General features: G+C 43.8%; 1 protein-coding gene across 6 annotated transcripts in view; it reads left to right on the forward strand.

Annotated features, from left to right (window-relative positions):
* The window catches only part of LRRC7 (leucine rich repeat containing 7), a 102,150-nt gene that overhangs the window by 49,139 nt on the left and 38,885 nt on the right, over positions 1 to 14,126 (forward strand). For all 6 annotated transcript variants that reach the window (XM_039555870.1, XM_039555873.1, XM_039555874.1 and 3 more), the window contains 3 exons: positions 702 to 780; positions 1,875 to 1,964; positions 3,508 to 3,564. In XM_039555870.1, the coding sequence (XP_039411804.1) occupies positions 702 to 780; positions 1,875 to 1,964; positions 3,508 to 3,564 (226 nt within the window). The remainder of the gene's footprint in view (positions 1 to 701; positions 781 to 1,874; positions 1,965 to 3,507; positions 3,565 to 14,126) is intronic.

Here is a 14,126-nt window from a genome sequence, read left to right on the forward strand (position 1 = left end):
AGGATCCGTGGAAATCCACCTCTGTTTTTTCCTTAAAAAATAGAGTTTTCTGTAGCATCCCGTGCCCTGGTGGCTTGTGCCCAGTTGGGAACAGGAATGTGAGGCCAGTTTTCCATGCACTTAGGAACATTCCACTTCCAAAGTGGTTTAGAGCTCACTGGGCTCGTGGGGGGGATTTAAACAATTCCCAGGATTTATCTGGACTGATTTGCTGCTGTGCTTTCCCAGTTCTGCATTTTCATATCGATGGGCCTAAAAACCTTTGTGTGCCTGAGCTCAAGGGTCTTCATTTTAAAAAATGAGGCTTAGGAACTCCTGGAAATGTTGGGAAATTTCCTGTCAGTGGAGGCCTGGAGACTGAGGATTCTGTGAGAGATGAGACAGGGAAAAGCAGTTTGGGAAGAGATGAGGGCACGAGTATCAGCACAAATGATGTCACTGTTAATTCTAGAAGGTTGTATAAATCAAGCATTAGCAGAAGAGTTCCAAGTTTGTGTTTATATGTATTTATTTAGGGCTTTTAGATTTAAGAATCACCTTTGAGATGATAATTCCAAGCTGTGTTTCCTCCCTGCTCAAGCTGAAGTCTGAGCTGAAAAGCCCAATGAAGAAACCAAGCTGAACAGGTTTTGTGTAGATAACATTTTGGTGTATATAATAAATATTTTTGTGTATCTAACATTCTTTCCATGTTTCTTTAGGAATCCAAGATTTCCCAGAAAACATCAAGTGTTGTAAGTGTTTAACGATAATCGAAGCCAGCGTGAATCCCGTGTCCAAGTGAGTACCAGGAGCTCGTTTTGCTCATTCCAAGGGTACAAAGTGTGCTCAGTGTGAGCTCAGAGTTCAGGGCTTTGTGTCCAGTCCTTTGGCTGCATTAATCTGAATTTTTTCTAATTGTTTTAACCCCAGGGTGGGTTTATCTGAGATCTGAGTGTCTGTTAGTGCCAGTCAGGCTGGGCACCCTCTTGAACACAGGGCTGAGGCTTCACCTGGACACTTCACCAGCCCTTATTCCTTATTCCCTCCAAAATCCCAACGAAAAATGTGTTGGAAATCCAGGATTTACAGAATGGAGTGAAGGGGAGAGAGGATGAAATGTTGCTGTTTCAGATTAAAAGAAATAGAGAGAAAGGAAGAGGGAGAGGGAGAAAGAATGGGAGGAGGAGAGAAGGGGAGGAGGAGGAGAAGGAGGGAGAAGGAGAAGGAGAAGGAGAAGGAGAAGGAGAAGGAGAAGGAGAAGGAGAAGGAGAGAGGGAGAAAGAGGGGGAAAGAAAGAAAAAGATAGAAGAAAGGAAAGGAAAGGAAAGGAAAGGAAAGGAAAGGAAAGGAAAGGAAAGGAAAGGAAAGGAAAGGAAAGGAAAGGAAAGGAAAGGAAAGGAAAGGAAAGGAAAGGAAAGGAAAGGAAAGGAAAGGAAAGGAAAGGAAAGGAAAGGAAAGGAAAGGAAAGGAAAGGAAAGGAAAGGAAAGGAAAGGAAGGAAAGGAGGAAGGAGGAAGGAAAGGAAAGGAAAGGAAAGGAAAGGAAAGGAAAGGAAAGGAAAGGAAAGGAAAGAAGGAAAGGAAAGGAAAGGAAAGGAAGGGAAAGGGAATGGGAAAGGAAAGGAAAGGGAAAGGGGAAAGACCTTTGGCTTAACCCCCTCAAGCAGGAAGGCAGGAAAGGCTGCATGTGCCAGGCCTTTGCATTTCCTGTGTTTGTAGCAATGCAGAGAAGATGGGAGTGGGCAAAAATGTCTGTAAGAAGTAAGTTCTTCAGGAGAATTTGGGTAGGGAAAGAAGGTGAGAGAGAAAGTCACCTTTCTGCTTCTAAATATACATTGTTATTATCTCCATGGCAACCTCGGGGGGAGCATTAAGGTTTGCACTGTTTTTTTAGGCTGCCAGATGGCTTCACACAACTTCTAAATTTGACCCAGCTCTATCTAAATGATGCCTTTTTGGAGTTTCTTCCAGCTAACTTTGGAAGGTAAGAATGAGTCATCCCAGCACATTCCTTTCATTTGAACCCGGCTCAGGCTCGCAGGGGCCAGCTTAAAGCTGGCTTCTCTTGAAAAACTGAACAAGAAACGCAGAGATTTTGGCTTTCCAGCCCCGTTTTCACGAGTGACTGGGAGAGTGAGTGTTGTGTCAGCGGGAATTCGGTGGTGAGGCGATGCAGTTTGGCACTTTGGGGGAAGGTGAGGGAAGCAGGGCTCGAGGATGCTCGTCCTTCCCGCGGCGTGACTCAGCTGTGGCAGGGGCACAGAGCAGCACTGTGGGCCCTGCCTGTGCCAAACGGGCACGAGGGTGAAGAGCCGTGAGTCAGAAGGGCAGGGAGAAGCGGCTGAGCATGGTGGAACAAGCAAAGATGAGATGTGGAAGCAGAACAAGAGAGAGCAGAAGGGATGGGGAACGAAGGTAAAAATAAAAGCAGCAGGAGCAGAGCCAAAAAATGTTAGATAAGGACAAAGCAGAGGTGGTGGGAACCAGAGTCAACCCAATTTCCATAGGAGGGGGCAGCAGGAGCTGGGGGGCCTTACCCTGCACAGCCTTGGCGGGAATGGGGAGTTTGTCCCACTTGGGTTGTCCCCCTGGGCAAGGAGCTCAGGAGACAAAGGATCAGCAGAGCAAATCTTTGGGGTTGTTCCAGAGCTCACCCAAGCCCAGTTTTAGGCTGGTGCCTGCAGCCACCTAGTTGAAAGGTTTATTATTTGTCTGAGAACATCAGCTCAGCTCTCCAGAGGTGACACTGAGGAGACCAAATCCTGTTGGAAGAGGCTTTGGGCTGCTCAGGCCTGGGGAGATAAAAACGCTGCCTTCCCACAGCCCCTGGGCTGGGCCTGGCTCTGCCCTGGGCACCTTCAGAAAAACAAAACAGCAGCAGCAGCAAGGGAGTTGTTTGCCGGTGAGGAGTGTGTGGAATGTCAGGGTAACCCCTAATTCCTGCCCCTGGAGTCAGATATAAATCCAAACATCAGGGGAAAAGGGATGGACGGGACACCCTCAGTGTGGTGTTTGCACCCATCCTGCTCTGGCAAAGCCCTGCTGGGGCTTGGGCTGAAGATCTTGGGGTTAAGGACAGGTTTAGGAGCCTAAATCTTCTGGCAGAAAACACTTTCTGTTACAAATGCTGATTTTCTATGAACAAAGGGACTCTAATTCCTTCATCATTATTGTTATTTCCCTCCTGTCTGATGTCTTTGGGGCCGTGCATTTACAAACCTTGCTCTTGTTTTCTTGTTGGTTTTTTTTTGTTGTTTCTTCCAAACTTTCCGACTTTTCCTGTGTTTTCCTTGCTGGAGTCATGGATAAAATGAATTTAAAATTGCTGGGGAAACCTGATAAATGTCAGAGCTTTTCAGAAGACATGAAATGATTTGGCTCGGAGTTTTGTGCCAGAGCCAGCCCCACAAGAACTGGACATTGGATTATTGTGCATGAAACAGCCTTCTTAAAAATTAAAATAAGTAATTTCAAAGCATTCTGATGGATCCTTTGGATGCACTCATGATTTCCTCTCCTGTTTCCAGACTTGTCAAATTGCGAATTTTGGAGTTAAGAGAAAACCACTTGAAAACTCTACCAAAGTAAGTGATGGGATATTTATATTTAATCACCTGGAATTTCCAAAAGTGCCAAATATTTGGATTGGTAGCAATGCAGTGGCGATGTTTCTGCGATGAGTTGGTTTTTTGCATTTATTGAAGAAATTCTACTGAAGGTTTTTAGCTAAAAAAACCCCAATTTATGATTCCATGATATAATGGAAGATGGACAGTGGTTGACCAGCTGAGTGTAACTCAAGAGCCAAAATTTGGCATTTTAAGATAAATATCTGATATTTTAAGATAAATAAAATTGGGAAGCACCAGGTGAGCTAACCCTGGTCAGTGAGGACGTGACAGCATTTTCCTCACCCAGGAATCATCTGAAGTGTTGAAAACATCCTCAGGAAAATGTTCTCCCCTCATGGTCTGTCCAGAATTAAATGGTTTGGCTTTACTGTGTCAGCAGGATATTGAGGAAATGTCCATTTTGGAGGATTTCTTGGTGCTTTGACAAAAAAAAAAGGAAGTTTTTATGATTTGTTGTCGTAATTTGAGCAACATTTAAAGGGTGTTTTGAAAAGGAAATGCTAAATAAATGAACAATAAACTTCTCCCCATCCCATGCCTGCTGTAGGAGCTGCACTGGAAAACAGGGAATATGCTGTGCTGTCCAGACCAGAACTATGGAACTGTTGTCTGGAGCAGGGATCAGCCTGAAATGGAGAAGTATCCCTGGATTTGGGGTTTTAGGAAGGAGGGCTGTGTGTCCCCATGGTGAGACTCCCAGTGGTGGCACTCAACTGGGTTTATCAAATGCTGCCAACACTGATTTTTCACATTATTCAGCTCATTTTCAAAGGAATTTCTCAACATCTCCTGCCCAGGAGTCACATTTTGCTGCTTCCCATGGAATTTTATCCACAGCACTGCTCTGGTTTAGAGGAAAGCTGGTTTTTGGGGTTAAACACAATATGATTTATGTGGGCTGAAAACACTTTTCTGTAGGAATTTTCCAGTTCTCCTGTTCTGAGTTACTTTTATCCTATGAAAACCAAACAAATAAACAACTTTAATCAGTTTTTATCTCCATTTAAATCCGGGATCTGTCCAGGACAGGGGACTGGCAGCCTTTGAGGTGTTGATTTGTGTGCCTGTGGTACCTGGGCTGCTCCTAAAGCTCAGCTTAACAGGAGGGAATTGCCTCACCCTTGGATGCAGAAGGAGCTGGTTGGAATAACTGGATGGGATTTGTTTGGATTGAGGGATTGCAACTCCCCAGCAGCACAATTTTGGTCAAATGGGATGTTTTTATATTTTCTAACTCTAATCCCACTAAAGATAAGGCTGATTCCTGACTCCAGAGGGAGCAAGGCTGGGACTGTGTGGCGCTGGTGCTAACAAAGGAGTGTTTGGGGAGTTTTCTCTGGGATAAGAAGTGTTTAATCAGGGGATTTTGGTCCAGTTTAGGGGGTTGGATGGAAGATTCCAGTTAAACGGGGTTCAGTAGCACCCAGTTTGTGGAGTGGGACTTTTCCCGTGATTCCAAGGATGTTCCTTGGGAAGGCTCCCAGGGGAAGAAGGGCCTGGCTGTGGCAGCTTTGCTGGAACCACCGAGGTGGAGTGGAAGGAAAAGGTTTTGCTCGTGCAAATTCCACCCTTAAAGTGCTGGGGAAAGGCCAGGGCACAACCTTGGCATCAACTGGGGGGGAAAAAAATGGGAATGTGGGGCTTTTCTGGGATTATTTTTTTCTCTGTGGGCAAAAGGGCTCTCAGGACAGTGTCAGAGAGAGGATGGAAGTGTTGAGGATTTTCCTCCCTGTGGTGGGGGATTTCACCTCTGATCCCAAAGGCTGGAATGGGGCTGGAAAAGCAGGACTGGGAGTGGAACAGGGTGGTGGTGGAAGTGCAGGAAGGTGGCAGAGGACACAGGAACCCCTGAAATTCCAGGCTGCTTTATTCACCCAGCCAGGAGGAGAAGGGAAATTGGGAGAAAACCCCCATGTTTCCAACAGAACCAACTGCACTGGGGAGAACAAACGCGGGATTGTAAAATCCAGGAATGTTACACGGAACAGACATCATCCATTCTGGCTAGAGCACTGAAAATCAGGATATATGGCACAATGCACCGGGGAAAGGAGTGGTGCAGATCCTCGAGTTTGTATTTAAAGGTTTCCTTCCTTGTGCTGCCATTTTTTAACTTTATCATGAATAAAATAGCCTCAATATCCTGGCACTTTGTCCAGAGGTTCTAATGCAGGACACGAAGAGAAGGGCAAGAAAATAATATTAATATTGCAATTGCAATTTCAATTTTAATATTGCAATTTGAATTTAAATAGGTGTGAAACAGTCTGGAAGGACATTTTAAGTCCCTTCTGCTCAGGGTTATTTAAGTTAAGTGGGGCTTAAGTGGAAAAAGAGTTACCAAAAAGCAGATTTTTTTTTTTTTTTTCATGTCTTTCATGCTCTAGAAAAGATGGATTTTGGAATATTTAGAAAATATTCTAAAAAGTTTCTAAAATATTTAGAAAAAAAAGAATATTTTAAGGAAAAATCCAGCATCTGGGCATCAGCAGGAATGAAATGTGCTTTGTGTTAGGCAGAGCTCTAAATCTGCTCTATTTCCTGCTAAATCCAGGTTGTTGGAAGATGTATCCATAGGAACTGGATGCAAAATGGTCTAAAATTACTGCAGAAATAGCAATTTAAGGCAATTCTGACTGTGGGTGATGAAAACATGGCAGGATATTCCCATTTTCCCCACAGAAAAGTTTTTAACCTGCTGAAAATATCTTCATGTTTGGCCCAAAGATCCTCCATGAAATCAAGGATTTATTTTCCCTCTGTGTGGTTGATCAGAGATTATCACTGATCATTTTCCAGGACCTTCTGAGCAGCTGGAAATATTTGGAAATCTCTGCTGGATGTTGCAGATAATTTCTGATATTTTATTAAGGCTCTAATTTGTCCAACAAAAAATAGAAAAATCTGGATTTTTTTTTTTTTCTGGAATTTCTGTAAAATTTCAGAGCATTTGGGAGATTCTGACCGAGTTTTAATTTGGGAACTTTTACCCTGCTGGTGGCCTGTGCTGGGAAAAGTGCAGTGGGATTTCCTCCTCCTAAAACCTCCTTAGCCCACCAATTTTCCTGATTTTTCAGCCCAGACATTCCTGAATCACAGCACATTCCCTCACTAAGGGGAATTTTGTATTTTCTGGGAATAGGCTCTGTCCTAAGTATTCATTTCTCTTCATGGTCAGCAGACCTGCTGCTCCTAAACTGATTTTCTGGGGATTTGAACACCCTGTTGGACTCCTGAGAGTGACCAGGAATATTCAGGAACCTCCCTGATGGCTTTTTTTTTTACCTCAGGAAAAATCTGGAATCTCCCCTGTGCTGCTGGTTGCTCCAAGCAGCCTGGAATTTTCAAAGACCTTGGAGTAAAGTCCAAGCCCTGAGCTGATCTCTGGGCAGGGGAAAACACCTTCCCGGGGTTCTGTGGGGTTTCTTCCCAAAGTCATCCATAAAACTGAGGGGTTGTGGGGAGCTCCTTTGGACCTGGAGGGGCTGGCAGGGATGAGAAAATCCCTGGATTTGCTGATCTCATCCTCTGACTCACTGGCTCCCAATAAAGTCGTGGCTCCTCAGCAGATCTTTGGGATTTTGGGCAGCCCTTGTTTTCCTGCTGGGAAAAGTGATGTCTGATAGATCATTTCCAGAGGAGTGAGCCCTGGTGTAGGAAAAAAACCCAGGAATTCTCCTGGACTTCAGGATTAATTGGCTTTGTGAGGAGGAAAAGTTGCAGTCCTCAAAAACGGGAGAGGCTGTGGCATTCCAAGGGCACCAGCAATTAAAACTTGGGATTTCATGTGCAAAGTCCCGTCCCGAGGGACCAGCAGGGATGTGGGGATAAATCAGGAGCTCTCCAGTCGGGAATGAGGCTGGGAATGAAGGATGGGAGTGCTTTAGAGGGGTGTAAAATGGACATCTGTCAGGGAGTGCTCAGCGGAGCCAAGGGAGCGTTCGTGGCACGGGGTGAGGGAAGAGGGAGAGCTCCTTTGGGAAAGCTCCCAGGGAAATGGGAAAGGCCGGAGCGGGTCCTGGCAGGAAAAACAGCGACTGCACAGCGACGGTGTGGGAGGGCCTGAAAGTAATGGTATTTCTGTGAAAAAAGGAGAACCGAGGGGAGACACTCCAGTGTTCGTGTGCGCACTGGGGAAACTGGGGACTGGGGAAACTGGGGACTGGGGAAACTGGGGCCTGGGGAAATGGGCTGAGATCAGCCAGAAATGGCACATTCTGCCACAGATCACCTAAAGGCCTGTGAGTGAGTCCTGGCGCGGCTCAGCGCTCCCATCTCCTCTTTGTTTGGCTTGCTCTGTCCTTTGGGGCTTCCAAGCTGAAATTCCTGAAATAATCGGATTTTCCAGCCCTCTCTTCGCAGTTGGTTTGGTGCAACCTTCCACAATACTTCATCCCTGTCCTTTGGCTCCTGGCTGGAGTCAGGAATGAAAGGACTTCATGGGCGAGATGATGAGAATTGATGATGGTGGGGGGGATGGGGTTTTATTTTCCTTTTGTTAAAATCACCCATTTTATCTTGATCACTTTTCAGCCTTCGAATCGAAGCCAGTGTTCTGAATTCCTGATTGCACATTTTAGGCTCCGACTGTACCAAAGCATAACCACTGAAAATAGAGGGTTGATTTTATCCCTGGGAATTCCTGCTCGTTCTGTTTGCTGTCAAAATTCAGATTTTCCTTGGAAAATCATTGTTTGGCTTTACCTCTTGTAGGTGATCAAATTTAGGAATTTTCTGCTTTGGCTTTTTCTCCAAAACCCTCGAGCTGGGCTGAATTTCTGGGGTTTAATTGCCACAATTTAAGGTACAAAAGGATTTCTGTGCACTCAAGCCCATAAAAAATAAATTTTCCTATTTTGGAGAATATTTTCCTATCGATGCTCCAATATTTTCCTCGATGAAGGGAAAATTGGATAAGTTTTCTTCTCATAATTGAAAAGCACACAAGGTCAGCCCAGTTAAAATTTTCCATTAAAAATATTGGAAGGAGAAATGGCCACAAGAAGGATCTTCCTCAATTAAGCTTCTCCTTCTGGGTAATGAATGAAGGGGTGAAAACCAGATTTTGGTGCAGATGTCATTGAAAATATCTGGTTTGGCTTCCCAATTATCTATTGGGAAAAAAGCTTGGGGGGAAAAATCCACATTTTTCACCCACAAGAATTTCCTCTTAGGAATTTCCATAAAATGGAACTTTCTCTGAATTCCAAGTGTGCTTTGAATTTTTTCTGTACAGACCATGTGAAAAAAATGACGTTTTTCTCTGACATTCATTCCATTTTTTTTTCCCCCCAGGCCTTCCCACTTCTTTCCATTTCTCTCTCTCCCCCCAAATTTAGAGGTAGACCCAAAGCTTTAATTTGAATTAACCCCATTGTGGATCTGCAGCAGTGAATGTGCCAGGTATCCATAACTACCCAAAATCGAGGGAAAAACCATATGGGAACAAGGCAGAGTGGGGAAGTTTTCCTGTTCTTGCTAAAATTCAGATTTCTTGGGATGATTTGCAGCTCCTATTTATGCTGGCGTTTTTAAAGGGCTGGGGCTGTGTATAAGGAGATTAAACACATTAAGGTTTTTAAGCAGCGTCATAAAAACTGTGTGAAAATCAGATTTTTGTTTTGTTTTGTTTTTAAAACAAAATCAAGTGAATTAGCCCAGATTCTTCCTATTATCAATAGCAGTGGCTGCTTTACAGAGGTCAGATTTGCAAATTTGTAGTTTCTAACCCTGTGGAATCACAATTTTTGTGCCCTTCTGTAGCCAAGACTTTGCTCCAAAGGGAGAAATGAAGTGAATAATCCAGAAATTCCAGGAAGACATTCCGAGATTACAAATGTCCCAATCCTTTACCTCCCTTCTGATGGGAATTTGCTGGATAAAAGTGGTTTTTACTTCCAGGAACCTGATCATTGAGTGGTCCCAAGCTTCCCTGAGCCTTACAAGTGTCGGTACCGTGAAATGCACGTTCCTCGCATCCTCAGCACTTCCCAAATCCCACTTTAGGAAGTTGCCTGGCAAAAATCACAGGGTTTTTTTTTTTTGAAGTGTGTTGAAGTCAGTGGAAGAGACAATTTAAATCAGCTGAGAATCTGTCCGGGGGGCGGCTGAATTTAGGGAGAAGCTTCACTTTCTCCTGCTATTTTTTGAGATGCTGCTCCACTTTCTCCCGAGTTTCTGATAAAGACGGGAAGTGTTTGCCACACTTTGGGTTTATAAACATTTCCAGGGTTCCTGGTGACCTGTTTTCCTCAAATAGCAGCTCTGGCTGACTTTGGGAACTCGCACTCCCCCCCAGCTTTACTACTCTGGCAGCACGTTATTAAAATATTGGCAATATTTGAATCAGCAACTGCTACTACGAGGTTTCCCTTCAGGGTTTTTTAAGCTGAATCCATTTGCTGCTCAGGGAAGAGGCTGGAAAATGTATTCCATTGTTTTGCTTTAGGAAAAAAGGCTTTTCCTATTTTTAAGGGGTGTAAAGCTGTCTGGAAAATTGCCTTAATTGTTCTTCATAGAATCCCAGAATTCCAGACTGGCTTGGGTTGGGAGGGACCTTAAATCCCATCCAGTTCCACGGGCAGGGCCACCTTCCATAGACCAGATGAGCTTCAAGGTCTTTTCCACGGAATTCTGGGATCCCATGGTCTCCTTAGGAGTGCTGAATTTCAGAGGAAAGCTTGCTGGCCCCAAGTGCTGGGAGGGGAGAACGTTTACAGCCGTGGAGAATCACCCAACCTCACGCTCCTTTTGTTCCTCATTATCCCAAAATCCTGGGCTCCTCCCAGAACCCGGAGCTGAACACGCTGGAATTCCCTCTGCTAATGGGATTGGATTTGGTCACACTCCACCCCTGCTCTGCTGTCCCAGTTCATGGCACAGGGAAGTGGCTCCCAGGGCCGTTCCCGTTATCCTGGGTTAATCCCAGCCCTGCAGAATCCAAGCACCCTCACGCAATTCCAGCAGGGAGCCGCTGGAGTGCTGTGGGCAGCGGGATGGGGTTTCACCTATGGGATCACTTCTGGTTTTCACAGCTTGCAGGGAACTCCCAGCTCCTCCTGTACCCGGGTGCTTCGTGTCCCTGCCCCGTGGGAGAGTGGGATTGGCTCGGCCTGGCGCCCTGGGATGGGGGCTCTGGAATCCTGCAGGTTCTCACGGAGTAGGTTCTCATTTAGGGGTTTTTTTTCTCATTTAGGGATTTTTTTCTCTCATTTAGTAGGTTCTCAGTCGGTTCTCACTTAGGAGGTCCTCACTGCGTAGGTCCTCATTTAATAGGTTCTTTATCTCATTCAGTGGGTTCTCACTTGGAGGGTTTTTTCTCTCATTTAATAATAGGATTTCCCTCTCATTTAGGAGTTTTCTTCACTCATTTAGTAGGTTCTATCCCTCACTTAGTAGGTTCTCACTTAGGAGGTTTTTTCCCTTATTTATTAGGTTGTTTCTCTAATTTTGTAGGGTCTCAGTAGGTTCTTTCGCTCGGTGGGTTCTCATTTAGTAGGTTCTTATTTAGTAGGATTTTTCTCTCATTTACTAGGTTCTCAGTAGGTTTTCTCTCATTTAGTAGGTTCTCAGTAGGTCATTTCTCTCATTTACTAGGTTTTTTTCTCATTTAGTAAGTCCTCACTTCGTAGATTTCTCTCAGTAGGTTCACATGTAGTAGTTCTCAATCATTTTCTTTCTCTTCCTTCCCATTTAGTAGGATTTTTCTCTCATTTAGTAGGATTTTTCTCTCATTTAGTAGGTTTTTCTTCTCCTTTAGTAGGGTTTTCTCTCAACAGGATTTTTCTCTCGTTTAGTAGGTTTTTTCCCTTAATAGGATTTTTCTTTCATTTACCTCTCATCTAGTGGGTTTTTTCTCTCATTTAATAGGGCTTTTCTCTCGTTTAGTAGGTTTTTCCTCTCCCTGAGTAAGGTGCTGGATTGTGGATGGTTTCCAGCCAAACCCTTGGAATGACATTTTGCCCTGTCACCATCTTAAGCCACACCAAAGAGTTCCTGCAGCTGCTCTGGGCTGGGAATTCCAGCTCATCCCTCCCAGGGCCATCCTGGGAGCTGTGTTCCTGCAGTGCATCCACCAGAATTCCCTAAAGTCGGGAAGCAGAGAGCCCCAAACCACTGCGGGACCTCGTGCTGCCTTTTCCATGAGCCTGGAAAAATTCCCTGCCCTCTGGAACTTTGTGTCAGCAGGAAAATAAAGATAATTCTGCAAAATTTTATGGCCCTCAACTGCTTTTATTCCTGCACATGGAAAACCGGATTGGTGATTGCTCCTGGATCCTCCTGGATCCTCCTGCCCATAATTCCAGAGGGATGTTTCAGGAGTGACCCGAAATTTTCCAGGTGTTCCTGCCCATTCCCAACCACTTCTCAAGGAAAATGCAGGTTGCTATTGAGCCCTGGCACTTTTGGTCTCAGATCCATCCCAGCCCAAATTTATTTCTCTGGCTTTCCTTTGGAAGTGATGCTGGGTTTGATCCCTGCTGCCCCCAGACCACGCTGCAGCAGGAGGAGGAATCAAAAGGACTCTGAAATGAGGAACTAAAATTCCTTTTCTCCTGTTTTTGGGTTCAGCTGACGGAGTCAACTTTGGGTTGTCAGATATTCCTTAATTCCCATCGAACCTGGTTCATCCCTGGGAATTATTCAGCACCTTAAATTAGATCTTCTCCTGTTCTCTGGCAAAATAAATGGGAAAGCAGGGCTAAAAGTGCATTTTCAGTCTCTCTTTACTCTCTGTTTGTTCATTCCATGCAGAATTAGTACAGAAGAGCAGAAAGTGTGAGGAATTCTTTGGGGGTTTGAATAATATATAAACATAAAGGTTTATAAGAATAATGTCTTGCATATCCTGATGAAACTTTGGTTATTTTTAGTCAGTTTTTATTATGGGAAACTTGGGCTGCTTCTCCTCGAGGCGGTGGAGACAGAGATCCCAAGTACTGTTAAATAACCCAATTCATTTGATATTATAATTTGATATTAATTTCATGACTTGGTGGAGTCTCCATCCCTGGAAGTGATCAAAAAACCTTTGGATGTGGCATTTGGGGACATGGATCAGTGGTGACCATGGTTGGACTCGATGATCTCAGAGGGTTTTTCCAACCTTAACAATTCCATGATGTTATTATTGGAGGTATTTTCTCTGTGGCCTAAAGCAGAGGATTTTCCTGGTTATTTGAATTATTTACAATTTTTAGATAAATGGCTTCTAAATAAGGCAGCAAAGTCAAACCTACAAGACCATGAGAAGTTAAATTAAGCCATTAATGTGATTAGCAGGAATTGTAATTAATACCCCTGGATTGTATCATGTGAGTTGTAATTTATGGAGCGGGGATGGTTTAAAATGTTCATTTTTCACCAAGGATTCCATAGTTTCTCTGCTGGTTTCCATGCCTTTGTAGTCTTTTAAAAATCACATTCCCGTGTTTAAAAATCATTAAAAAATAAAGTCACCTGATTCTGAACCTCATGGGAATTCCACCCTCACAGCCCAAAATCCCCTGAATGGAGGCACTCATGAATGGAAGGACAGCTCCAAACGGGATCCCAATAAAGATTTGGGGGGAATCTTCATTTGCCACTTCCGTGAGCACATTAATTCTCTGCCATTACGTCATTTAAGCAATGAAGATTTAACTGAGCATTACTCATAATTGCTCCTTTCCTGATCCACCTCTATACAATGACCCCACATAAAAACCAGAATGAAGCTTTCCATGAGAGAAATATAAGTCATTACACGAAAGAGATAAAAATATCAACAGCTAATGGAAAAATCTCATTTTCCACTGGAACATTGGCAGAGCTTCTTTTGATGGAGCCCCAACTCCCTGAAACTAATCTGCCCCTACATCAATTTTAGTTTCTGGAACTGTTTATTTGACTGTAGAAATGGCACAAATAATGGTCAAAAGTTGCATTTTAAGCTGAATTTACAGTAGAACAACAAAAGCTGTCAAAGTTGTGTTCAAAAGAATTTGGGATGACAGACAAAGGTTTTACCAATTTGAGTGTATTTTATCTCTGAAGAGTTTCAAGATTCAATCATTGAAAGTCTATAATAGAAATACCTAAAATAGAAAAATAGATATCAGATAATATATAATGTGTATAATAATTAAAATATTAGCTATAATGGTATGTTGTGATCTATTTCAGTGGGGTTTATTTCCCTGTTTCTGTGGGGTTTATTTCCCTGGTTTTGTGGGGTTTATTTCCCTGTTCCTGTGGGATTTATTTCCCTATTTCCATGGAGTTTATTTTCCAATTTCAGTGAAGTTTGCTTCCTAATTCTGTGGGGTTTCTTTCCCTGTTTTTGTGGGGGTTGTTTCCATATTTTTGTGGGGTTTTTTTTCCCTGTTTTTGTGGGGGTTATTTCCATATTTCTGTGGGGTTTCTTTCCCTGTTCCTCTGAGTTTATTTCCTGGTCCTGTGGGGTTTACTTCCCCATTTTAACGAAGGAAAAGTGGAATTTGCTGGCAGTAAAAATGCAGCAGTGCTCTGAGCAC

This window comes from Corvus cornix, chromosome 8 (genome assembly GCF_000738735.6).
Source record: "Corvus cornix cornix isolate S_Up_H32 chromosome 8, ASM73873v5, whole genome shotgun sequence".
Taxonomy (NCBI): Eukaryota; Metazoa; Chordata; class Aves; order Passeriformes; family Corvidae; genus Corvus; species Corvus cornix.